The following is a 27,599-nucleotide window of genomic DNA, read 5'->3' on the forward strand; positions in this document are numbered from 1 at the left end:
ATGATTCGTGAGGTACACATTAAATACATGTATTAAATAAACAAAACAATTTCTTAAGTATTTTTTCAGGGACTTCAAAGTGAAGGTTTTTAAAAAGATTGCATACCTAATATTCATAGTAGTAACACTTTATTGAAAGAGAGATTGACAGTCTTCCTAAAAGGAAGCAAAACAGATAAGGATTTGTGTTTTTTAATGGCCTAAATTATTTTTTTCCTATAATTAATGCACCTAGAATCCACAAGTAAGGATTCTGTACTGAAGTTAGTGATGAGTCAACAAAAACCCATAGCTATTTCTTCATTTTTAAATTGTCAACAAATATCCTTTTACAGAAATTCTCCTCATGGTAAAGTTTTGTGACATGGAAATCTCAATCTAGTCTTACCTTTATGTCACGATTTCTTTCACTAGCTTTCATTAGCTCTCTTTCATATCAAAGTTATGGTAAATTCCCTCAATTTCCTACCCTGGATTTTCTTTTTGCTATATCTATACTCTCCAATGATGATTTAATGCATATTTATTGTTAGAGATATGTTTTTATGTAGACAATATTCAAAGCTCTCTCCCATCTCTACACTCCTGTATCTAAATCCAAATTTAAAATTCCTATTTACATTCCCTTAGGATCAAAATCTAAGTCATCCTCTCCCCTTCCACCTTCTGTTTCCAGACATTCTGATTATGGAAGTAAAAAGTTCTTGTCTTCTCATCAAGCCATTTAAGAGATTTTCCTGAAACTCACAAGCTGACTACACACTCTTCTCATTGCCAACTTCATCTCTTTGTTCCTTAGTGTGTAGATGACTGGATTCAGAAAGGGAGTCAGAATTACATCAAAGATAGCAAGAAATTTGTCCAGGTGAGATTTGTTAAATGGCCATACATAGAAAAAGAAAATTGGACCAAAAAACAAAATCACCACGATGATGTGAGATGAAAGAGTGGAGAGAGCCTTAGAAGAATCACTTGATGAATGTTTTTGAACAGTGAATAGGATGAAAAGGTAGGATATAATCAAAATGAGAAAGACACCTATAGACATGAAACCACTGTTGGCAGTGACCATGAACTGAAGTCCGTATGTGTCTGTGCAGGCAAGTTTGATGAACCGAGGGAGATCACAATAAAAACTATCCAGTTCATTGGGACCACAGAAGGGCAAGTTAATTACAAAAGCCATTTGGACCACTGAATGGATGAAGCCAATAACCCAGGCAGCAGCCAGTAGCAAAGTGCACATTCTTGGACACATAATAATCAGATAATGGAGAGGCTTACATATGGCTACATATCTGTCAAAGGCCATGGCTATAAGTAGCACCATTTCAACACCACCAATCAAGTGAATAAAGAATATCTGGGTGATGCAGCCAGAGAATGAAATGACCTTGTGTTTTCTGAAAAGGTCACATATCATCTTAGGGGAAGTGACAGAAGAAATCCCCAAGTCGATGAAGGAAAGGTTGGCCAGCAGGAAGTACATGGGAGAGTGTAAGTGAGGGTCAGAAGTCACTGTGAACACAATGAGGGAATTTCCCAGCATGCTTGCCAAGTAGAAAGCTGAGGAAAACACAAAGAGCAGGAGCTGAATATCCCAAGAATTGGTGAGTCCCAAGAACACAAATTCAGATACTTCAGTGTGATTCACTCTGTTCATAGATTCAGTCAGCACGGCACCCTCTGAAAAGGCCTACAGAAAGAGAATAAAGAGAGAATTCAAATTACTAGATAGATAATTCAATTCAATTCAATTAACACCAGCCAAGGGCCTACCATGTGCAGTGCTATGGGAATCCAATCTCATCTCACCATTTCATAGCCAGAATAAATTCTTAACCTGTGATCACATAGAACTGCAAAGTTATTGCCATATTCTGTTAAAACCCTGTCCTCTGGCACTTCTCTAGCTTTTTTCCTAGAGAGGACTGGGTGAAAGCAAAGGGATGACTGCTACACAGAAAAGAGTTAGGAGAGATAGGCAAGGCAATGCACCAGAACAGCATCTGAGAGGAAAAGAGTGGTGACTTCATTCATTTCACTTCCCTCCATTGATTGCTGAGGATAATTTGCGGAATTAAAAGCTCTGGATTTCCTTTTATTCTATTGTCTCGTATCTCATCATGAACGTCTTCTGATGCCCATTTGCCTCCCTGTGGTAGCAGAGAATGGCAGCGTCTGCTTCTCATGGAGTTGGAAAACCTGAAGTGATTGCACACTTTGCTGTTTTTTCCAGCCTGTGAGATTTTAGCCAAGTCACTTAAAGTCTCTGAGGCTCAGTTTTCTCATATGTAAATTATGAATATCACATCTTGCACTCCCTACTATAATTCACAGGATTTTTGTGAGAATCAGGTGAGATAATGCCTATAAGTGTGCATAGTGACTAGAAGGTTCACATCAAGCTATTACTATTCATACTATTTTTTTATCTTCTCCTACCATTGCACTCAGTGTTCACACAAAAACAAAATGAAGGACATTTAGTTATATCTAGCAATTGTAGCCTGTTCTAGGAGCTAGAAGGGGATTCAGGATATGAAGTACGACCAAAAAACTCTTCTATATTAGTATGAATGATTAATCTCTTGACATAGTAGCATTTTTCCAATTCACTGTGTGTTGCCATTGGTCTGGAACAAATTAACCTAATAATTTCAAAAAGTCAGATTTTAATATACAATCCTTTAATCTCACTAATCAGGACACAGCTGTTGGATATAGACAGTACTAGATTTAGAGAGAGGCAGTAAGAGGGTCAAACATCTGGTCAGGAGAATACAGGAGTGTCTTTACTGTCACAGGGAACAGGAGTCTATTGTTTTACCTATACTTGTGTCTCAGTCACAGTCCTGAGGGATAGACCCGGGGGAAGGAGGAGCACTAGCACATTAGAGCTTGGGGTCACAGTGGAACAAGAACCCTAGCCACAGACACAGAGCAAAAAAAGAGTGCTTGTGTTGACTTGCAGATCAGAACGCAGGGCAACAGAACAGGAAACACATCTCTCTCTAAATCATACCACCCTAGAAGAACGGAAATCTTATAGACCTCCCAGAGCTAGCTCTGAAAACTGCCCAAAACCCTTGAAGCTTGAGATAATGCCCCTTCCACTCTGGAAGCAGAGCCCACCTTTAGCAAAGAGTTAAAAGTCAAGAAATAGACTGTATGCAGCCCTAGCAAGTGCCAAAGAAGAAGAAATGATGGAGAAAAGAGAAAGAAAAGAACGAAAGTAAATATGGTGAGAATAAGGAAATGAAGAAATCTTCAAAAGTACATTTTGAAAAGGCAAATTATAATAATAGTAAGGAGAAAAAAAGAACTGAGCCACCAATGGGGGGGAGGGGGGAGGTGGCAAAAAAGTCCAAAGAGCAGTGAAGCTATACATTTAGATTGCTTTTGTCTTCAAGGCTTCCTAATCAATCCATAAACATTCCTTAGGCTTTTACTATGGAATGTTCCTTCCTAATTACATAATTAAGAGTCAGTTCCCAATGATAAGTAGGTGCACTCCATTCTCGTCTCTAATCTAATTCTGTGACTATTGTCGTTCATTCTGGAAGAGGACCAAAATGACACCACCATGATAAATCAAATTTTCAATGTGTCTGACAGTGACTGATCAGAGCAATAGGAGCTCGCAATGCTTTACTAAGGATGGGGCACAGACAGTCCGTGTGAATATTTGGGGCTCTTAGTCCAAATGTGTGTATCCTATGTTTCCTTTGTGCCATTTCAATTCTGCTTTGACAATAGAGTACAACACCTTTTATATCTTTAAGGGAGAAGTGTGACCACAGGTATTCCATTCTCCCACACCAGATTCTATGTACTCTCACCCCTACATCAGGTCTTTTATGATTTTAATTGACATTTTAGCAATAATCTCTTTACTGGAATCCCTAATTCCTGTCTATGGTCCTTTTCATCTCAACCATACACTAATAACACGCAATCTTCTTAAGAAGCAGCTCTAATCACATCACTCCCTTGTTCAAAAAACTCCAATAGTTTCTACTCTAGCCTCCATTACCTGATGAATAAAATTCATATGCCTTAAATGGAAGGAAAAGGAGAGGACAGGACCAAGAATGTGACCATCAAATATTCTGTCTTAGATCTTTGTATCCAGATGACTATCACAGAGAAGTACATATTTTTGATGGTTGGAAGTGGCAGGTGGAAAAGGACCTGTGATTTTATACAGATTGGGGACTACTTGCAGTGATATAATTTGGCTACAATGTACCAGAGGCAGAATTTAGCAGTGTTTGTAATATAGTAGGTGTTTTATGATGCTTGGTGCCTCTTATTTACTTGACTCAAACACAGATCTTCATGAGACCAAGTGCAGGTTTCTGTCCACTTCACCACACTACTTCTTGACTTCACATTACAGGTACTCACTGAATACTTCTGGGATAGAATTGAAATTATCTTACAACACATGTTTTGTAAATAGAATAAGCAGCAGCCTGATCACATACATCAAAGGGATTTTTTTGTGTGTGTGGTTTTTTTTATTACATGAGAAGTTTGTATATGGAGGAAAAGGAATGAATGAAAAAGAAAATTAAACATCCCAAAAGAGAGATAATGGATAAATCATTTGGAACAACTGATGAAAGCAAAAGGAGATAATCTCAAAGACACAGATAGAAGAATTAACCAAGGAAGATGTTATCTCCATAACTATTTCTCAAAAAAAAAAAGAGAAAATTGAAGAGGATAAAAGAGCTGCTTACTGAGGTGATGAACAGGTATGGTTGAAGAGAAGGAGGCTCTTAATAGATGGTCTCACTTTTTTTTTTATTAAAGTAGAAGAACAGGTCATCTACAGTATATTATAGAAAATAAGATGGGAGTTTGAACAATATGGAAAAGGCTTAGAATTACAAGGTTTACAAGAGATGATTAATTAATAGCTATAGCATTTCAGTTGAGTTTGAATAGGATAAATTTGCAATAAACCTGGCATTGGGGCTTTGTGACATTCCCAAGGAATATTAGACAGAAGAACTGAACTAAAAAAATCAGATAATAGGACATTTCCACTTTCATTACAGACAGAAGAAAAGATCTGAAAATCTTTAGACTCTAGTATTCAAAAGAGATTATCACAGAAATGCTCAACCATCAAATCCAGATAACATAAGAGAGAAAGTTAAGATGAAGAAAGGAGATAGACATTCTCAGAGAAGGAGGACAATAGGTATTTTCATCAAGAAAAAAAATTCTGTAAGTTTTGAGGAGATGGTTAAATTTTTTTTATTTTTATATTTCCATCTTACTCATTTTCTCTGCTATGTCCATCAGGAGATGAAATTAAGTTCTGTTTCCAGGTATGTATTTCCATATCTCCATAACCTGGAACCCTTCATATTAACCCTCCCTTTGTGTATTTGGCTTCTCCCTGTTGATTCTTTTCCTAGAAGAAGGCAGTTCCAGACCTGTCTTCATCATCGCCCCATCAGTGTGCCATGTAATGAGTCATACTGCTCCCAGTATCATCTATTCACTCTGAAACATGGAGGTCTGGCCACTTTAATTTTCTTACTCCCATCTCTCTCACTTACCTGTTCTATCACAGGAACTGATAGAGGAGTTGTGACAAAGGGATCCCAAAACTTGGCCTACTAACCATCTGTAGTGACTAGAAGCACTAAGAACATAACAAAATACTGCTTTAAACAGAAAGATAGCTCATTAGCAGCCAAATGATGCTGCAGAGAATGGTTTTGCCAGCCTGAGATCCTTTGGCCAAAGGACTTCTCTCCTAGGATTCTCTTGGTTTTCCCATGATACCCAAGAGTAAATGTTGTTAATAAAGGATGACTAAGAACAGAAATGAATGTTCCTAGTGAAAAAGATCCTTTCACCCTTTTCTGGATGATTTTAATGAAGTTTGAGCAAAAGTATATCTGGGAAACATGAGAAACAAACACATTTTCACACTTTTAAATGAAACCATCACTTCTATTACATGAAATTCCTTCTGGCATCCTTCAGTGAATCTGATCAAGTAAAAGAAAAAAACATAGGAATTACAGACAAAAGATTAATCCTACATTGTGGGGTCTATAGCATGAACCACACAAGCAGTTAAAAGACCTATGCTTTCATCAGCTTGGAGAAACTCCCAGTATGAGAACTTCCTCTACTCACCATAAAAAGGAATCAATGACTTTGTACAAAAGTTCTGAACTCCTTTTTAGTCTCATTGCTCTCTATTGCTTCTTCCATAGAACTGGAAACCCTAAAACCCAAGTCTGATCTTGACATTGCTGGGTTAGTAAATTTAAGTGGTTCCTGAATGTCTCAGTGTGTGTGTGTGTGTGTGTGTGTGTGTGTGTGTGTGTGTGTGTGTGTGTGTGTGTGTGTAGTGTGTGTTCATCCTTCATTGCCGAAGAAAACCATGCCATTAGAGAAATGATGACATGACTTGCACATGACTTTGTTTTGAGTGAGGGAGGGCTGTGCAGGTCACCAGCCTCACTTCTCCTCCAGAGCCATCTGAATCCAGTGACCACATATTCATCAGGATGACTGGAGGTGACCCAGGATGAGGCACCTGGGGTTATGTGACTTTCACAGGGTCACACAGCTGGTGAATGTCAAGTATCTGAGGAAAGATTTGAACTCAGGTCCTGCTGACTCCTACACTGGTGCTCTATCCACTGCACACCTAGCTGCCCCCCATCCCAAATGCCTCAAGAATAAAATATAAACTCCTAGATAATCTGCACGATTCCTATTCCCCTTCCAATCCAAGCTATGCCCTGACAGACAATCTTCCTAATGTGAACCTACTTCACAACAGTTCCCTGTTTAAGGAGATGACATAGTCAATAGAGTGTCAGACTTGTAGTCAAAAAGAACTTAGTTTGAATTCTGCCTGAGACACTTAGTAACCTTGTGACCCTGAACAAGTCACTTAACATCTTTGTGCCTCAGTTTCCTCACATATAAATAGGAATAATAATAGCACTTACCTCACATGATTGTTGTGAAGATAAGTGAGATAACATATGTAAAAACTCCACTTTCACTTCAACTGGACCTTGTACTCCAAAGACATTCCTCATTTCAGCCTGTAGAGCAAGGATTCTAAAAAACCTTCCTTCCAGGCTTACCTTAGATGACATCTCCTACAGAAAGTCTTCTCTGATCCCCTGGGTTGTTAGTGCTTTCTCCTTTCCAATTATCTATGTGTACTTACAGGTTTATATATTATATTTTAATCACATTGTGTTTTTTAGAGATTTGGTAAATTTAAGCTGGTTTTCTGCCATCTCAAATGTATGTGGAATGGGAAATTGTCCACTAGAAAGAAAATTTTAGTCAATTAGTATTACTGGAAATGCTTTAAAAAATTTTGGAAAGAAGGACAGGGGAACATTTAGATCAGCAGTTTATATAACATTATGAGTTCCATGGAACAGAAAGTTACAGTGGAAAGACTGTCAAATATGATGTTCTGAACTTAGCATCATGGAGCCTGAGTTCACATCCTAGCCAGGACAATTAAAGCCTTCCTGACACTGGAGAAATCACTTGCTTTTAATGTATCTGAGCATCAGTGAAGAAGAAAGAAAGAAAGAAAGAAAGAAAGAAAGAAAGAAAGAAAGAAAGAAAGAAAGAAAGAAAGAAAGAAAGAAAGAAAGAAAGAAGGAAGGAAGGAAGGAAGGAAGGAAGGAAGGAAGGAAGGAAGGAAGGAAGGAAGGAAGGAAGGAAGGAAGGAAGGAAGGAAGGAAGGAAGGAGGGAGGGAGGGAGGGAGGGAGGGAGGGAGGGGGAGGGAGGGAGGGAGGGAGGGGGAGGGAGGGAGGGAAGGAAGGAGAAGAAAGAAAGAAAGAAAGAAAGAAAGAAAGAAAGAAAGAAAGAAAGAAAGAAGAAAGAAAGAAAGAAAGAAAGAAAGAAAGAAAGAAAGAAAGAAAGAAAGAAAGGAGGTCAGGAAGGAAGGAAGGAAGGAAGGAAGGAAGGAAGGAAGGAAGGAAGGAAGGAAGGAAGGAAGGAAGGAAGGAAGGAAGGAAGGAAGAAAAAAAAGAAGGAAAGAAGGAAAGAGATTTTGGGGAACCGAGCCAAGATGGCAGAGTAACAGCAGCACAGACTTTCTAGAGCACTCCTGCCAAGCTCAGTCAAATACCTGTAAAAAAAAATGCTGGAGGTGGAGAACCCACAGAATGATGGAGTGAAGCAAATCTCCACCCCAAAACAACCTAGAAGGTCACTGGGAAGTGTCTATCTCACTACCATAGGGGCAAGGCATAGTCCAGTGTGGGCTGTGCTGGCCCAGAGAGAACCTGAGCAGGCCTTGAGGGGACTGAATCTCTCATATCTATGGCAGTCTCCAGAATTCAGGACCCCAAATTGCTGAGGATAAAGTGGAAGATCAGTGCGAAAAGCCTGTGGGACCAGCCCAGGAGAGTGGAGTGTACCAGCCTGAGTCCCAAGGCAGCTGAGAGGGAGAGGTGGAGTATCCCACAGTAGCAGGAGGAGCAGAGACAGTGTTTCTGGAGCTCTAGAACCACAGATTCTCGGGGGGAAATGACCAGCTGACAGTATACCTCTCACCATAACTGGACAAAGACAAGTACCTTGACAAAGAGCTCAAAAGTCAAGTAAATGGCTGGGGAAATGAGTAAAAACTGGAAAAAGAATCACACTATAGAATCTTAGTTTGGTGACAAGGATGACCAAAACATGCAAACAGAAGAAAATAAAGTCAAAGCTAATGCCTCCAAAGCTTCCAAAAAAATATGAATTGGTTTCAGGCCATAGAAGAGCTCAAAAAGGATTTTGAAAATCAAGTAAGAGAATAAGAACAAAAATTGGAAGAGAAATGAGAGTGGTGCAAGAAAATCATGAAAAATGGGTCAACTGTGTGTTAAGGAGACCCAAAAAAGTGCTGAATAAAATAACACTTTAAAAAATAGACTAATCCAAATGACAAAATAAATCCAAAAAGCCAAGGGGGAGAAGAATGCCCGAAAAAGCAGAATTGGCCAGATGGAAAAGGAGGTCCAAAAGCTCACTGAAGAAAAGAGTTCCTTAAAGATTAGAATGGAGCAGATGGAAGCTAATGACTTTATGAAAAATCTAGAAATGATAAAACAAAACCAAAGGAATGAAAAAATAACAGACAAGGTGAAATTGAAATTTTTCATTGGAAAAATAATTGACCTGGAAAATAGTTTCAGGAGAGACAATTTAAAAATCATGGGACTGCCTGGAAGCCATGACCAAAAAAGGAACCTAGATATACTCTTACATGAAATTATCTAGGAAAACTGCCCTGATATTCTAGAACCAGAGGGTAAAATCAATATTGAAAGAATACACCTATCACCTCCTGAAGAGATCCCAAAAGAAAAACTCTTAGAAATGTTGTAGTCAGATTTCAGAATTCCCAAGTCAAGGAGAAAATATTGCAGGCAGTCAGAAGGAAACTATTCAAGTATTTTGAAAATACAATCAGGATAACACAAGATCTAGAAACTTCTACATTAAGGAATCAAAGGACTTGGAATGTAATATTCCAGAAGTCAAAAGAACTGGGATTAAAACCAAGAATCACCTACCCAGCAAAACTGAGTATCATACTTTAGGGGGAAAAGAATGGTCATTCAATGGAATAGAGGACTTTCAAGCATTCTTGATGAAAACACCAGAGCTGAACACAAAGTTTGACTTTCAGACACAAGAATCAAGAGAAACATGAAAAGGTGAACAGGAAAGAAAAATCATAAGAGACTTGCTAAAGTTGAACTGTTTGCATCCTTACATGGAAAGACAATATTTGTAACTTGAAACTTTTCTCAGTATTTGGGTAGTTAGAGGAATTTTAAATACAGAGAGAGAGAGAGAGAGAGAGAGAGAGAGAGAGAGAGAGAGAGAGAGCGAGAGCACGGGTTGAGTTGAATAGGAAGTTATGATATCTTAAAAAATATAATTAAGGGGTGAGAGAGGAATATATTGGGAGCAGAAAGGTAGAAATAGAATGGGGGGGGAGGGTAGAGTCAAGATGGCTGAGTGAGAGAAACTACTCACCCAAATTCTTAGCCAAACTCCTTCAGACACCTCTAGGAAGAGAATCTGACCAGATTTTGGAGGGGCAGAATCCAATAGGAGACACACTGTGGCAGATTCACAGCCCAGGACAGACTAGAAGGTCTAGGGGAAGTATCTGTTCTTCAGGGTTAGAGGAGCTCACAGCACATCCCTGTCACAGCAGGGCTGAACAGGAAAGCCCTGAGGTGATCTGAGGCAGCAGAAGGACTGCAGAATCTCAGGAAACACAGCCCAGGACAGAAGTCCAACAGAACCAAGCAAGTGAGAGCCCCAGAGCCCTAGGTATCTGCAGCAGATGCTCTTGAGACTATCAGACCACAGATTAAATGTCTGCAAGTCACATACTTGAATTTCCTGGAGTAAAAATGGCAGAGAGATCAGTAAATGCTCTCTCCCCCTCCCCTTGTTGACACTGAGAAATATAATGGGGTGAATTATCTCTCATGAAAGAGGCAAGAAAGAATTTTTTCAATGGAGGAGAAAAGGAGGGAGGTGAGAGAGAAAAAAGTAAAGCTTACTCTCATCATGTTTGGCTTAAGGAGGGAATAACATGAACACTAAATTGGATATGAAAACCTATCTTACACTACAGGAAAGTAGGGGAGAAGGGGAGAAGTGCCATGGGGGAATGATAGAAGGGAGGGCAAATGGAAAGAGGGAGTAATAAGAAGTAATCACTTTAGGGGAGGTACAAGGTCTAAAGAGAGAATAGAATAAATAGTGGGCAGGATAGGATGTAGGGAAATATAATTAGTCTTTCACAACATGACTGCTATGGAAATCTTTTGCAAAACTACACATGCATAACTGATATTGAATTGTTTGCCTTCTCAGGGGGGATGGGTGAGGAGGGAGGAAGGGAGAAAATCTGGAACTCAAAGTTTAAGGATTGAATGTTGAGAATTGGTTTTGCATGCAAATGGGAAATAAGAAATACAGGTAATAAGATATAGAAATATATCTTGCCCTACAAGAAAAGAGAGAAGATGGGGATAAGGGAAAGGAGGGGCATAATAGAAGGGAGAGCAGATTGGGGGAAAGGGTAATCAGAATGTACCATGTTTTGGGTGGGGGAGGGGAGAGATGGGGAAAAATATGGAACTCAAAATCTTGTGGAAATGAATGTTGAAAACTAAAAATAAATAAAAAGAAAAAACAAAACAAAAATAAAAAATTGATAAATTTTCATGGGTAAAAAAAGCCATCTTCAAAACAAAACGAAGGAGAATCTCACTGAGCAGAATGGGGGAATGTTCTTTGTTAGGTACAAAATAAATGTTAGGCAGATCAAAACTAAATCAAACAACTTCACAAAAGGACTTTATAGCAAACAATGGTAAAAATCTTTTAAAATATCACAATTTGAAGAGTATTAATGCCTTAATTATCCAAAAATATATCAAAAAGTTTCTTTATAGGAATAGACAGAGGTAAGGGAATTTGTTTGATTGTTTTGTATTGGACAAATGACTGTTTCATAGAATAAATAATTTTAGAATCTACAAGAAAGAAGAGTAAACCAAAGCTGGTAATAAGGAGTTAACCCTTAGCTCTTTCCTCACCTTGAATTATGTGAAAATGTTAAGCATCATCTCTTTCTTGAAATTCTTTGTATTGGAATTTGGGGGACACTAAGTCCTTTGTATTTCATTCTCTAACTCATTTCACAGAAGAGGAAAATGAGATAAATAGGGATAAGCAACTTATCCAAGATCATACAGCTAGTAAGTGTCTCAGACCAGATTTGAACTCATGGAGATGAGTCTTTCTGACTGCAAGCCCAGTGCTCTATCCACTATACCACCTAGCTGTCCAGCTTGGAATATAGCAAGTGCTGAATAAATGACTGCTGATTGATTTATTGACTGATTATTATGGTCTATGGATGGGAAGATAGAGATAAATGATGATGATGATAGCAATTACGTAATTATTTAAGATTTGCAAAGCAATTTCTATATGTTAGCTCTTTTGATCCTCACAACAATCCTGTGGGGTAAGTAGGTGCTATTATTCCCATTTTACCTACAAGAAACTTAAGCAAAAAGAAGTTAAGTGACTTGCCCAGGGTACACAGCTACTAAGTGTCTGAGGTAGAATGAAAATTCAGGTCTTCCTGACTCCAAGTCAAGAAGACTATCTCCTGCTCCACATAGCTGCCTCAAGAAGAACAGTTTACAATGTGAGGGGGCAAAAAGAGAAGTAACTAAGTTCCAGTTCTGGCTCAATCACTTATTGCCTGTGTGACCCCACAGGAAAAAGAAAAGAAAGAATATCCTTGTAACAAAAATGTAGTCAAGCAAAATAAAGTCCCACATTGACCAATTAGGTCTTATTCCAAGACAAACAAGTTCAAAAAATTTAAAAACTCAATTCAGTAGTGTGACTAGTCATGATTCCAGAAAAAAAAAAGAATTCATCGTCTTCTTTAAAATATATAGTTCAATTTCCAGCTCATATTCCTCCTGTTTCTGATTCCTGCTCCTGATTCCTCCAGTTACTACCACTCTCTCCACCTATTACTATGCATATTCTGTCCTTATTAATTAAAATACATACATTTAAATGTAGATATATAATATACATATATGTATATATATGTATATACATATACATATGTGCTGGATCCACACCACCCTGAATGGAATGTAAATTACTAAAAGCATGACTTTCCTTCTTTTTTTATTCATATTCATAGCACTTATTAGAGGCCCTAACATGTGAGTATCATTTAAACTTATTTCAGTTGAATTAAACTTTGTAAATGAATAAATGAACATTTTGGTTGGTGAAGGAAAGCCAACAGAATCCCATGAAAATATTAGATTCTAAGTTAAGACCTATATACAAATTCAAATTTTAGCTTGAAGAGCAGAGATTAAAAATTCAAAGATTAACAAAAGGTCCAGATACTATTTTTACAAAAATTTACAAAATGGAGGCCCAGACCAAATGCATGTAAAAAGTTAGAAGTCACAGGAAGGGTTACATGGCAAACAAGTTAACACAGAGTGTTTGAAGTCACTTAGAAGCCTGGTTTCTTCACATAAAGAAAAGTCCTTTTTCAAAAAATTTAAAGAAAGTCTAATCTAGCAGAATCAAGATGACCTTACAGCAAGATTTATGGAGTACATATTAAATACATGTATTTATCAAACAAAACAATGTCTTAAGTACTTTTTTAGAGATCTTAAAGACAAGTTCTTTAAAAATATTGCATACATAATGTTCATGGTAGTAATACTTTATTCAAAAAGAGAATGACAAGCTTCCTCAAAGGAAGCAAAAAGGATATGGATCTGTGTTTTTTAATGGCACAGATGATTTTTTTCCTATAATTAATGCACCTGGAATCCACAAGTAGGGATTCTGTATTGAAGCTGGTGATGAGTTAACAAAAACCTGTAGCTATTTCCTCATTTTTAAATTGTCAACAAATACCCTTTTACAGATATTTATACAGATATAACTCTTCATGGTAGAGTTTTTGTCTCGGAAATTTCAATTCAGTCTTCCCTTTATGTCTCTGTTTCTTTCACTAGCTTTCATTACCTTCCTTCCACATCAAAGTTAAGGTAAATTCCCTGAAATTTGTGCCCTGGATATCCTTTCTACTACATCTATACTCTCCAGTGATGATCTCATGTGTATTTATTGTTAGAGCTATGTATATATGAAGACAACACTCAAAGCTCTCTCCCATCTCTAGACTCCTTTATCTAAATTCAGATTTGAAATTCCTGTTAGAAATCCCTTAGAATCAAAATCAAAGTCATCCTCTCCCCTTATAACCTCTGTTTCCAGACATTCTGATTGTGGAAATTAGAATTTTCTGTCTTCTCATCAATTATTTAAGAGATTTTCCTGAAACTCACAAGCTGACTACACACTCTTCTCATTGCCATCTTCATCTCTTTGTTCCTTAGAGTGTAGATAACTGGATTCAGAAAGGGAGTCAGAATTGCATCAAAGATAGCAAAAAATTTGTCCAGGTGAGATGTGTTAAATGGCCATGCATAGAAAAAGATAATTGGACCAAAAAACAAAATCACCACAATGATGTGAGATGAAAGAGTAGAGAGAGCCTTAGAAGAACCACTTGATGAATGCTTTTGAACAGTGATGAGGATGAAAATATAGGAGATGATCAAAATGAGAAAAACACCTAAGGACATGAAGCCACTATTGGCAGTGACCATGAACTGAAGTCTGTATGTGTCCGTGCAGGCAAGTTTGATGAACCTAGGGAGATCACAATAAAAACTATCCAGCTTATTGGGACCACAGAAGGGCAAGTTAATTACAAAAGCCATTTGGACCACTGAGTGGATGAGGCCAATGATCCAGGCAGCAGCCAGAAGTAAAGTGCACATTCTTGGACACATAATAATCAGATAATGGAGAGGCTTACATATGGCTACATATCTATCAAAGGCCATGGCTATAAGCAGCACCATCTCAACACCACCAATCAAGTGAATAAAGAATATCTGGGTGATGCAGCCAGAGAATGAAATGACCTTGTGTTTTCTGAAAAGGTCACATATCATCTTAGGGGAAGTGACAGAAGAAATCCCCAAGTCGATGAAGGAAAGGTTGGCCAGCAGGAAGTACATGGGAGAGTGTAAGTGAGGGTCAGAAGTCACTGTGAACACAATGAGGGAATTTCCCAGCATGCTTGCCAAGTAGAAAGCTGAGGAAAACACAAAGAGCAGGAGCTGAATATCCCAAGAATTGGTGAGTCCCAAGAACACAAATTCAGATACTTCAGTGTGATTCACTCTGTCCATCGATTCGGTCAGCAGGGCACCCTCTGAAACGGCCTACAGAAAGAGAATAAAGAGAGAATTCAAATTTCTGAATGTGATAATGATATTTCAGAACTCAATTCAATTCACTTAACACTATCCAAGGGCCTACTATGTGCAGTGCTATAAGAATCCAATCTCATCTCACCATTTCCTAGCCAGAATAACTTCTCAATCTGTGATCACAAAGAACTACAAAATTATTGTCATATTCAGTTAAAACCCTGTCCTGTGGCACATCTCTAGCTTTTTTCCTAGAGAAGACTGGGTGAAACCAAAGGGATGACTACTACACAGAAAAGAGTTAGGAGAGGTAGGCAAGGCAATGTACCAGAACAGATTCTGAGAGGAAAAGAGTGGTGACTTCATTCATTTCACTTCCCGCCTTTTGTTAGTGAGGATGATTTGGTGAATTGAAAACTCTTGATTTTCTTTTATTCTATTGATTCCTTCTATCTCATCATAAACATCTTCTGATTCCCATTTGCCTCTCTGTGGTAGCAGAGAATGGCAGCCTATGCTTCTCTTGGAGTTGGAAAATCTGAAGTGATTGCACACTTTGCTGTTTCTTCCAGCCTGTGAGATTTTAGCCGAGTCACTTAAAGTCTCTGAGGCTCAGTTTTCTCAAATGTAATTTAGGAATAATACATCTTACACTGCCTACCATAATTTACAGGATTTTTGTAAGAACCAACTGAGGTAAGGTCTATAACTTTGCAGAGTAATACATCAAGTTATTAGTACATATATTATTTTTTCATCTTCTCATACCATTTTACTCACTGTTCAAATGAAAACAAAATGAAGGCGACCTAGTTAGGTCTAACAATTGTAGCCTGTTCTAGGAGGTGGAAAGGGACCCAGGATATAAGTAGGACCACAGATTACGCTGATATTAGTATGCAAAATTAATCTCATAATGTAGTAGCATTATTCTAATTCACTGTATGTTACCATTGGTCTGGAACAAATTAACATATTTTATATAATAGTTGCAAAAGGCCAGATTTTGATATACATTTCTTTAATCTCACTAATCAGGATCTAGTTGTTGGATACAGACGGTACCAGATTTAGACAGAAACAGTAAGAGGGTCAAACATCTGGTCAGGAGATTACAGGGGTGTCTTTGCTGGCACTGGGAACAGGAGTTTGTTCTTTTATCCATACTTGCTTCTGAGTCACAGACCTGAGGGACAGACATGGGGTGAGGAGGAGCACTAGCACACCAGAGCTTGGAGCCACAGTGCAAAAGGACCCTAGTCACAGACATAGAGCAAAAAAAAAAGAGTGCTTGTGTTGACTTGCAGACCAGAACACAGTCCAGGAGAACAGAAAACACATCTCTTTCTAAATCATACCACCCTAGAAGAACGGAAATCTTATAGAACCCCAGACCTAGGTCTCAAAACAACTGCCCAAAACCCTTGAAGCTTGAGACAATACCCCTTCCGCTCAGGAAGCAGAGCCCACCTTTAGCAAAGAGTTAAAAGTCAAGAAATAGACTGTATGCAGCCCTAGCAAGTGCCAAAGAAGAAGAAATGATGGAGAAAAGAGAAAGAAAAGAACTAAAATAAATATGGTGAGAATAAGGGAATGAAGAAAGCTTCAAAAGTACATTTTGAAAAGGCAAATTATAATAATAGTAAGGAGAAAAAGAACACTGATGGGGGGAAAAGGTGGCAAAAAAGTCCAAAGAACAGTGAAGCTATAAATTTAGATTGCTTTTGCCTTCAAGGTTTCCTAATCAATCTACAGACATTCCTTAAGCCTTTACTATGGAATGTTCCTTCCTAATTACACAATTTAGAGCCAGTTCCCAGTGACAAGTAGCTGCACTCCATTCTGGTCTCTAATATCATTCTGAGGTTGTTGTCCTTCATTTTGCAAGAGGAACAAAATGACATCACCATGATAAAGTGAATTTTCAGTGTGTTCAATGTGATTGATCAGAGCAATATGAGTTCAGAATGTTCTACCACAGATTGGGCACAGATAGTTAGTGTGAACATTTAGGGGTGTTAGTCCAAATTTGCACATCCTACCTTTCCTTTGTGCCACTTCAATTTTGCCTTGCTCATAGAGCACAGCACCTTTTATATCTTTAAAGGAGAATTGAGATCACAGGTATTCTATTCTCCCACACGAGATTCTGTGTACTTCCATCCCTACTTCAGGCCTTTCTTATTTTTTATTGACATTTCTGCAATAAGCTCTTTACTGATCTCCCTGATTTCTGTTTATGGCTCTTTCTATCTAAACTATGTACTAATGACATGCAGTCTTCCTAAGAAGCAACTGTAATCACATCACTCCCTGGTTCAAAAACCTCCAATAGTCTCTACTCTAGCTGCCACTACTCAATTTATAAAATTCAAATGCCTTAAATGGCAGCAAAAGGACAGGACAGGATCAAGAATGTGACCTTCAAATATTCTGTCTTAGATCTTTGTATTCATATCACTATCACAGGGACTTAGACATTTTTGAGGGTCGGAGGGGCAGGAAGAAAAGGATCTGAGATTTTATCTAGATTAGAAACTGCTTGCACTGATATAATTTGGCTACTATTACCAGAGGCAGAATTTAGCAGTGTCTGTAATATAGTGGGTATTTTATAATGCTTGATGACTCTTATTTACTTGGCTCAAACACAGATCTTCATGAGGTCAAGTACAGGTTTCTGGCCACCTGATCATACTACTTCTTGACTTTCACATTACAGGCACTCAGTGAATAGTTGTGGGACTGAATTGAAAGTAGTTTATAACACACATTTTAAAAATGGAAAAAGCAATAACCTGATCACCTACATCAAGGAGATGTTTCTGTTTTGTTTTGTTTTTTATTACAGTGGAAGTTTGCATATGGAGGAAAAGGAATCAATGAAAAAGAGAATTAAATATCCCACGAGAGCTAATTGATAAATCATTTGGAACAACTGATGAAGGCAAAAGGAAATAAACTCAAAGACACAGATAGAATAATTAACCAGGGAAGATCATATCTCCATACCCATTTCTCCAAAACAATGGGAAAATTGAAGAGAATAGAAGAGCTGCTTACTGAGGTGGTGAAAAGGTGTGGTGGAAGAGAAGGAGGCTCTTAATAGATGGTCTCAGTATTTTTTTTATTAAAGTAGGAGAAAAGATCATCTTCAGGATGTTAAAGAAAATAAGATGGGACTTTGAAGAATACGGAAAAGGCTATGAATTACATGGTTCATAAGAGATGATTAGCTGATAACAATAGTGTTTCAGTTGAGTTTGAATAGGATAAATTTGTAATAAATCTCGCATTGGGGTTTTGTGACATTCTAAAGGAATATTAGAGAGCATGACTGGACTAAAAAAAATTAGATAATAGGACATTGCCACTTTCATTACAGACAGAAGACAAGATCTGGAAATCATTAGAGTCTAGTATTCAAAAAGATTGTCATAGAAATGCTCACCCATCAAATCTAGACAACATAAGGGAGAAAGTTAAGATGAACAGAAGAGATAGACATTCTCAAAGAAGGGGGAAGATAGACATTTTGATCAAGAAAAAATCCATAAGTTTTGAGGAAATGGTTAATTTTATTTTTATTTCTATATTTCCATCTTTACTCATTTCTCTGCCATGTCCATTAGGAGATGAAGTTAAGATCTGTTTCCAGGTATGTATTCCCATATCTCCATAACCTGGAACCCTTCACATTAACCCTCCCTTTGTGTATTTGGCTTCATCATCTCTCTGTTGATTCTTTTCCTAGAAGAAGGCAGTTCTGGACCTGTCCTCATCACCAGCCCATCAGTGCTCCCAGCATCATCTATTCACTCTGAAACATGGCTAGTCCGATCCTCTGCTGGAAAAATTTGTCTTCTAGAGAATTTATGACCATCCCTCTCACTTACCTGATACTGTAGTTGTGCTGAAGGAATCCCAAAACTTGGCCTATTAACCATCTGTAGTTACTAGAAGCACTAACAGCATTATGAAATGCTGCTTTAGGCAGAGAGACAGCTCATTAAGCAGCCAAGTGATGCTGTAGAGAGTGATTTTGCCAGCCTGAGATCATTTGACCAAAGGACTTCTCTCCTAGGATTCTCTTGGTATTCCCATGACATCTAAGAGGAAATATTGTTAATAAAGGATGACTAAGAAGAGAAATGAACGTTCCTTGTAAAAAAGATCCTTTGACCCTTTTCTGGACCACTTTAATGAAGTGTGAACAAAGGCATATCTGGGAAACATGAGAAACAAACACATTTTCACACTTTTAAATGACATCATTTCTTCTATTACACCAAATTCTATCTGGCTTCCTGCAGTGAATCTGATCAAGTAAAAGAAGAAAACATATAGGAATTCCAGACAAAAGATTAATCCTTCATTGTGGGGTCTATAGCATGAACCACACAAGCAGTTAAAAGAGCATTGCTTTCAGTAGCTTGGGGCAACTCTCAGTATAAGAACTTCCTCCACTCACCATAAAAACAGAACGATGACTTTGTAGAAAAGTTTTGAAGTCATTTCTAGTCTCTTCCCTCTCCAATCCTTCTTCCATAGAACTTCCAAATGAATTTTCCTAAAGCCCAATTCTGATCATGACATTGCTAGGTTAGCAAATTAAAATGATTCCTGAATGCCTCAAGGATAAAATAAAAACTCTTGGATAGTCTGCCTAATTCCTATTTTAGAGCAAGGATTCTAAAAAACCTTCCTTCCAGGTTTACCTTAGGTAACACCTCCTACAGAAAGTCTTCCTTGATCCCCTGAGTTGTTACTGCTTTCTCCTTCTTCAAATTATCTATGTATACCTACAGTTTTATATATTTTAATCACTTGTGGATATTAAAGAATTTGGTAAGTTTAAGCTGGTTTTCTGCAATCTCAAATGTACATGGAATGGGAAATTGTCTACTAGAAAGAAACTTTTAGTCAGTTAGTATTACTGGAAAAACTTGAAAGAAATTTGGAAAGGAGGGCAGGGGAAATTTTAGGTCAGTGTTTTATATACCATTATGAGTTCCATGTAGCAGAAAGATACAGTGGAAAGACTACCAAATATGGGGTGCTGAATTTAGAGTCATGAGACCTGAGTTCACATCCTAGTTGAGTCAATTAAATCCTTCCTGACATTGGAGAAATCACTTACTTTTAATTTATCTGAGCATCAGTGAAGAAAGAAAGAGACAAAGAAGGAGAGAAAGAAAAAGGAAAGAAACAAAGAAATGAAGGAAGGAAGGAATTAAGGAAGGAAGGAAGAAAAATGAAGGAAGGAAAAAAGAAAAGAAAGAGAGAAGGAAAAAGGAAAGAAAGAGAGAAAGGAAGAAAGAAAGGAAGAAAGAAAGAAGGAAAGAAAAAATGAAGAAAAGGAAGAAAAAAGAAAGGAAGGAAGGAGGGAGGAAAAGAGGGAAGGAAGAAAGGAAGGAACTGTGCTAAGTGCTAGGGATACAAATACAAGCAACAAGAAAGACATTCCCTGTCCTCAAGGAGCTTACATTTTAATGACAGAACTCATTTTGACCTTCTTTGGCTTCTCCACCACAAGCCCAGTGAACTCATCAATGGAAATCTCATCATCTTGCAATTTCCAAAAAGGTCTATTGCACTTTACTGGTACTCTCTCTTTGATTGGAGAATAGAGCCATAATCTCCTACATTTAAGTAGAGGAGACAGGATAGATATCTCCTCATGCATCTCATTTCCCAAAGCTATGCTCATTTGGAATTATTTGACTTTGCTATATCCCAAAGTTACGTACCTCCTCCCTCCCCTACACCCTTGCTTTTCAGCGTTTTTGTGTGTGTTATCTTCCTCCATTTAATTCCATCTAAAGTAAAGTGCAAGCTGTTGTGTTTTTGTCTTAGCTCTCAAAGAGGACCATGACATCAAGATGATGATGACTTGCAGATGACTGATTTGAGTGAGGGAGGACTGTGCCAGGTCACCAACCTTGCTTTCTTCTACTGAGCCATCTGGGTCCAGTGGCTTGATAGTCATCAGGAACACTAGAGATGGCCCAGGATGCAAAGTGAGACTCTGGCCCTTTCAGGCTAAGGTCTTATCATATGCTTACTTTGAGTGAGATTCACCCACTCAATGAATAGGCTTCTTTAAATAGTTACTCAAAGGATAGCCCCTTTAATTAAAAAAAAATCAAACTGGGAAGGGAAGATCTCACGGTTCCTGGATAAAAAAAAAACAAGTACTATTTAGTAATTACATTCACTCTGTGCTTGGTGGGTGGGGGCTTTTTGTCCAGTCTATGAGCTCCAAAGTGAATCAGGTTTAAGGCTTGACCTTTGAACAAGAAATGTAGTTAGTAAACTCAGAGGAAAAAAGGCAGCTTTGGGGCATGGAGAACACCTTCCCCTGGATGGAACGCAAGAGGAGAGGAAAGCTTAGAGAGGTGCTGGATTCCTGGTTCTGTAAGAAGGCAGAGGAAATTCAGTTTTATGTTGATAGTAACAATCCAAAGCACTTTTATGATTCTCTGGAAGCTATTTATGGTCCAAAAACATATGGTGCATCACAACTACTCAGTGCTGATGGAACCACATTAATTAGTGATAAGGACATGATCCTAGAGAGATGGGCTGAATACTTCCATAGTGTTCTCAACAGACCATCATCAATCAATGCTGAGACCACTGACCATTTACCTCAGGTTGAAGTCAATCTCTTCTTAGCTGAATTTCCAACTGAAGAAGAAGTTTTGAGGGCCATTAGGCTTCTTTTACGTGTCATAGCACCTGGTGCTGATTTTATTCCAGCTGAGATTTACAAAGTAGGGGAACCATTGCTCATACAAAAGGTGTCTGAAATTTTTCAGGCTATATGGCAAGAGGAGGTTATCCCCCAGGAGTTCAAGGATGCTTCCATTGACCATCTCTGTAAAGGTAAAGGAAATAGGTTGTCTTGTGATAATCACAGGGGGGTCTCTCTCTAAGTCTTTGCTGGCAAGATTCTTGCTAGAGTCCTCCTCAATAGACTGATCCTTCACCTGGAAGATGGTCATCTCCCCGAGAGCCAGAGTGGCTTCAGAAGGGGCCAAGGAACAGTCAATATGATATTTGCTGCCTGACAACTCTAGGAGAAATACCAGGAGCAGAACAGAGATCTGTATACAACTTTTATAAATCTGACCAAGGCCTTTAACACTGCTAGTCTTGAGGTCTTATGGAAAATTATATCAAAATTGTGTTGCCTAGAGAAGTTCATCAATATTGTACATCTATTTCATGATGGCATGCTTGCTCAGATTCTGGATGGTAGACAATGCTCTCATGTCTTTCCAGTCACCAGTGGGATGAAACAAGGCTGTGTGTTTGTTCCTATGCTTTTCAGCATGATGTTTTCAGCCATGTTATCAAATACTTTCAATGAGGATGAACACAGCATCCAGATCAGCTACCATACTGATGGTAAATTCTTCAATTTAAAAGTTGTTGTGTTGGTGCATGATTTTCTGTTTGCAGAAGATTGTGCACTCAGTGAAGCCTCTGAAGCTGAGATGCAACAAAGTATGGATCAATTCTCTGTGCTAATTTTGGCCTAATAATTAACATCAAAAAAAAAAAAACAGGTGTTCCTTAGCCACCACTACACCATCCATATGTGGAACCATTAGTTACAACAAATGGAGAAGTTTTGAGTGTTGTGGATAAGTTCATTTACATTGGTAGTGTGCTTTCCAGGGATGTACACATTGACAAGGAGGTTGACAGATGCATTGCCAAAGCTAGCTCAGTGTTTGGGAGGTTCCGAAGAAAAGTATGGGAGAAAATGTTTTAGGCTGACTGCCAAACTGAAGGTCTACAGAGCCGTTGTGCTGACCTCATTGTTGTATGCCTGTGAAACATAGACAATCTACCAGTGCCATGCCAGGACACTGAATTGCTTCCATTTGAACAGTCTTAGGAAGATTCTGAGGATCATCTGGCAGAATAAGGTAAAAGACACTGAGGTCCTTGCTCAAACTAAACTGCCAAGCATTGAAACTGTTTCAGAGAGTGCAACTCCAATGGGCCGACCACGTTGTTCAAATGCAAAATGTACACTTGCCAAAAAGACTGTTTTATTCAGAACTCTCATGGGGCAGGTAATCACATGGTGGTCAGAAGAAGTGATACAAGGACACTCTCAAGGTCTCTCTCAAGAACTTTGAATTTATTTGATTGGGCAACTTGGGAGACACTGGCACAGGACCACTCAGCATGATGTGCCCACATCTGAAAGAATGCTGTGTTCTATGAACAAATGCAGAATTGAAACAGCACAAAGGAAACATAGGATGTGCAGATTTGGAATATCCACCCCAAATGTTCACATGAGCTATCTGAGTCCAATCTGTGGTAGTGCATTCTGAGCTCATATTGGTCTGATCAGCCACAGTCAGACATATTGAAACTTGACTTTATCATGACTTTGTCATTTTGGGCTTCTACAAAGGACAGCAACCAACTGACCAATTATCTTCCTCCTTAGACTGTAAGCTCATTGAGGATTTCTTTCTTTTTTTGTATTTGTATCCCAAGCACTTAGCACAATGCCTGGCATATAGCAGGTGTTTCAAAAATTTTTATAGACTACTGATTACTGTTGACCAATGACAGAAGACAACAACACAAAAGGAAGCTAAAAAGTAGTGGGAAGGAAGCAGAATGAAGGTATCCCATGCAGGCATGGCCAGAGAGGAATGAAAGCCATCCTGGTCCTGAGGAAGAATTCATCACTGGCAGACTGCAGTGGGGAAATAGAGGTGTAGTTCAGGTTGAAAAACCTTCAGGAATGGCTGGATGCTCCAGAACGATAAGGTCCCAGTCACAGAGGGAAATTCCATTATAAGACAGCAGAAAAGGCATGGTTTTAAAATCTGGAAGTTTGAAATAGATGAATTTAAAGTTGCTCTTCAACTCAAAGGCTGTTTATCCAGTGACCCTAGGGGTTTCCTGAGGCACATAGAGATGAAATGACTTCCAGAGAATCCTTAGCTATAAAGTGATAGAGGCAGATTTTGACCCAAGATCTCCTTGAGACCAAATCCAATACTTTGTCTACTATGACATCACCACCTTTACATGCATGAATCAGAACTTCATTCAGATAAAATAAATCCCCTTAATCAGAAAGTTTAAAACAGATGATTGCCATTTCTATTACTTCTTCCCCTAAAGCAAGTGTTCTCCATGTATTTGGTATCATGCATCACAATATCTTCTTTCCTTAAAATCATAGTACTTACTCCCTGTACCACCAATATGGCATTGAATTAGACATTATTTTGATAGCTCCTGCGCCACTTCACATATTATTTGACTTTTAACATTTGCATTCCCATTTGCGTTATCATGGATATCTATACTCTCTTCCCAAATATATTTCAAGCTCTTTATGGGTTGGATCAGGTGTTTTCCTTTTTTTCATTACCTACAGTCCCCAGAAAAGATCAGAGCACATGATACAAACTGAATAAATATTTGTGGAATAAATTATGGGAGAGAATCTAATAGCAAAGTCAATCAATAAATGAAACTCAATGAGAAAATAGAACGACACAATGTAATAAACATTTGAGGCTGGAAAAACTAAAATAAAAAAAGAGAGAGTGAGGAGGCAACAAGTGGGGTGAGGGGAATGACAGAAGGGAGGGCAAATGGGAGAAGAGAGTAACTGGAAATAAACACTTTTGGGAAGGGTCAAGGTCAAATGAGGGAGTAAAAAGCAAAGGGGGATAGAGTAGGATGAGGGCAATATAGTTACTATTGCACAACATGATTATTATGGAAGTCTTTTGCAAAACGACACATATTTAATCTATATTGAATTGCTCACCTTCTCAGTGGCGATGGGGAGGGAGGGAGGGAGAGAAGTTGGAATTCAAAGTATTAGAAACAAATGTTGAGAATTATTATTGCATATAGCCAGGAAATTAGAAACACAGGTAATGGTGTATAGAAATGTATCTTGCCCTACAAGAAAAGAGAGAAGATGGGGATAAGGGAAGAGTGGGGTGTGAAAGAAGGGAGGGTACATTGAGGGAAGAGGTAATCAGAACACAAGGTATTAGGGGTGGGGGGAGGGGAGAGATGGCAAGAAAAATTAGACATGCCACAAAGTGATGTAAAAGCAATTAGTATTACAACAATTGACTGAATTAATTACTGAGACTAAATCAGAGACATCTTTAGTTTGGGGAAAAGAATTTTAGTCTAAGTTTCCTAGAGGCAGGGAACCTCAGGTAAAATTTGTCATTGATGGAAAAGTTAAGGTTTTAATGGTAAATTTGATTTTATGATTGTTATTTAATCAGGAACTAGAACTTGTATAGAAAAGCATGTAAGCCACTTAAGACTTGTCTCCAAAGATGTTCCTTAGCCAGTGTGAAATTATAGTCATATCTGAAGCCTGGTTATTGGAACTTGCCATTTTAAGATCCTATGGGACTGTTAACTGATTGTTCTTCTGAGTTTAGCTCCAGGTATGGACAGCAAGAAAGACGATCAGAGCCTCCAATCCATGCTGCTAGTAAGGCTGTGAGATGTTGGTATGAACTGCAAAAGGTGATCTCATAGGAAGGGTGGGAGAGCGGCTGTTCAGCCTGGGCTGAGGTAAGATTCTCCTGGCTCAGTTTCCCCATTGACACCTGGCAGACTTTAAGCCTGACTGAATGCGAGTTGACAATCTACTCCTGCCTGGAAGTGACATGAAGTTGGGGAGATATTGTTTCCATGCAATGTCCCTACGCTTAGTGGCAATTTCCTATAGTCAAAAGGTTTGTAAGCTCAATAACACATCCATTAAATTATAGATTGCTGGTAGGGGAACATCCAAGGTTAAGTCTAAAATTAAACTATTAGGCTTAGGACTTTAGACCAACAATAAGTTAGGGCCCTTTAATTCTTAGCAATAGTGTGGAGACAATTAGGTCAAGGGCTTGTGAAGTTAGCACACATAGTTATTATTTGTGTCTCAGTTAATGTTAAAAAAAAATTCGTTTGTGGTCTATATTGCAAAAGTTTTAAAAAGAAGTGTCACCTGACCAAAAGTTGGAATTGTTTTATGTGATATGAACCGTGTTAAAAATGAAAAAAAAAGAAAGAATATGAGACTTAGTGTGACCAAAATCCTGTTCTAGGAAACCAAAAAAAGATAGTAGAAAATCCCTCTGGGGAAAAATGAAAGCCTTAATTTCTTCAGAAGCACAGCACAAGTGTCCCCTTCTACATAATCTTTTTTTTTCATTTTCAAATATGTTTTTATTTTTTAAATAACATTTTAGTTTTTCTCAATTACATATAAAAGCGATCAGTTCTTTCTCTGGAGGCAGACAGCATTTTTCATCATGAGTCCTTTGTGATTGTCTTGGATCATTATATTGCTGAAAATAGCTGAGTCATTCACACTTCTTCATTATACAATCCTGCTGTTATTGTGTATAATGTTCTCCTGGTTCTGCTCACTTCATTTTGTATCAGTTCACGTAAGTCTTTCTGGGTTTCTCTGAAATCATCCTACTTGTCATTTCTTATAATAGAATAATATTCCATTACAATCATATGCCAAAACTTCTTCAGCCATTCCCCAATTGATGGGCCTCCCCTCAGTTTCCAATTCTTAGCCACGACAAAAAGAGCTGCTATAAATATCTTTGTACACATGGGTCCTTTCCCCTTTTTTTAAAATCCCTTTGGGACATAAACCTAGCAGTAGTTTTGCTATGTCAAAGGGTGTGCACAGTTTTATAGCCTTTGGGCATTATTCCAAATTGCTCTCCAGAATGGGTGGATCAGTTCACAACTCCACAAACAGAACATTAGTGTCACAGTTTTCCCATACCTCCTGCAATATTTATAATTTTCTTTGTTTGTCATATCAGTCAATCTGATGGGTGTGAGGTGGTACCTCAGAGTGGTTTTAATTTGCATTCCCTAGTTAATAGTGATGTGGAGCATTTTTTCCCATATGAGTATAGATCACTTTGATTTTTTTGTCTGAAGGCTTCCTGCTTATATCCTTTAATCATTTATCAATTAGAGAATGACTTGTATTCTTATAACTTTGATTTAGTTCTCTATATATTCAAGAAATTAAACTTCTATCAGAGATGATTCCTATAAAAATAAATTCCCAGTTTTCTGCTTTCCTGCATTGGTTTTGTTTGTGCTATATAATTTTTCTTGACTCCCCTAATCTCTCTCTGTCTCTCTCTCTGTCTCTCTCTGTCTCTCTCTGTCTCTCTCTGTCTCTCTGTCTCTCTGTCTCCCTGTCTCTCTCTCTCTCTCTCTCTCTCTCTCTCTCTCTCTCTCTCTCTCTCTCTCTCTCTCTCTCTCTCTTTCTCTGTCTCTATCTATCTATCTATCTACCTATCTCTCCATCTCTGTCTCTCCCCTTTGTATAACTTTGCTCATACCTTACATTAACTTAATATATACTGAATGGATCTTCATCTTTGCTATAGAATATGAAATTCATGACTGAAGTAACTGTTTTATTTTTTATTTGCATAAACAGCATCTAACCCAGTGCCAGGCATATTGGAGGCACCCAATTAGTACTTCTTGAAATAGATTGAATTGAATTTAGCTGAATTATATAACAAAAAAAATGTGAGTTATGTATATGTGAGTCCATATAATGAGGACAATGAGATTGAGCTGGAAGTGATGGAGGCAATGAAATTACAATTCTAAGCTGATAGTAATAATTATAGACTTTAATTTTACAA

The 27,599-nt window shown here is 38.1% G+C and overlaps 2 protein-coding genes across 2 annotated transcripts; both read right to left on the reverse strand.

Annotated features, from left to right (window-relative positions):
* Window positions 1-232: 232 nt before the first annotated feature.
* Window positions 233-1,672, reverse strand: LOC140514896 (olfactory receptor 4F3/4F16/4F29-like). Its single transcript, XM_072625371.1, has one exon. It carries the CDS (start codon window positions 1,661-1,663, stop codon window positions 725-727), a length of 939 nt encoding a protein of 312 aa, XP_072481472.1. The 5' UTR covers window positions 1,664-1,672; the 3' UTR covers window positions 233-724.
* Window positions 1,673-13,222: 11,550 nt separating this feature from the next.
* On the reverse strand, window positions 13,223-14,883 carry LOC140514861 (olfactory receptor 4F3/4F16/4F29-like). Its single transcript, XM_072625281.1, has one exon. The coding sequence runs from the start codon at window positions 14,860-14,862 to the stop codon at window positions 13,924-13,926; it is 939 nt and encodes a 312-aa protein (XP_072481382.1). The 5' UTR covers window positions 14,863-14,883; the 3' UTR covers window positions 13,223-13,923.
* Between the last annotated feature and the right edge of the window lie 12,716 nt (window positions 14,884-27,599).

The sequence above is a fragment of the Notamacropus eugenii genome, chromosome 7 (assembly GCF_028372415.1).
Source record: "Notamacropus eugenii isolate mMacEug1 chromosome 7, mMacEug1.pri_v2, whole genome shotgun sequence".
Lineage (NCBI taxonomy): Eukaryota > Metazoa > Chordata > Mammalia > Diprotodontia > Macropodidae > Notamacropus > Notamacropus eugenii.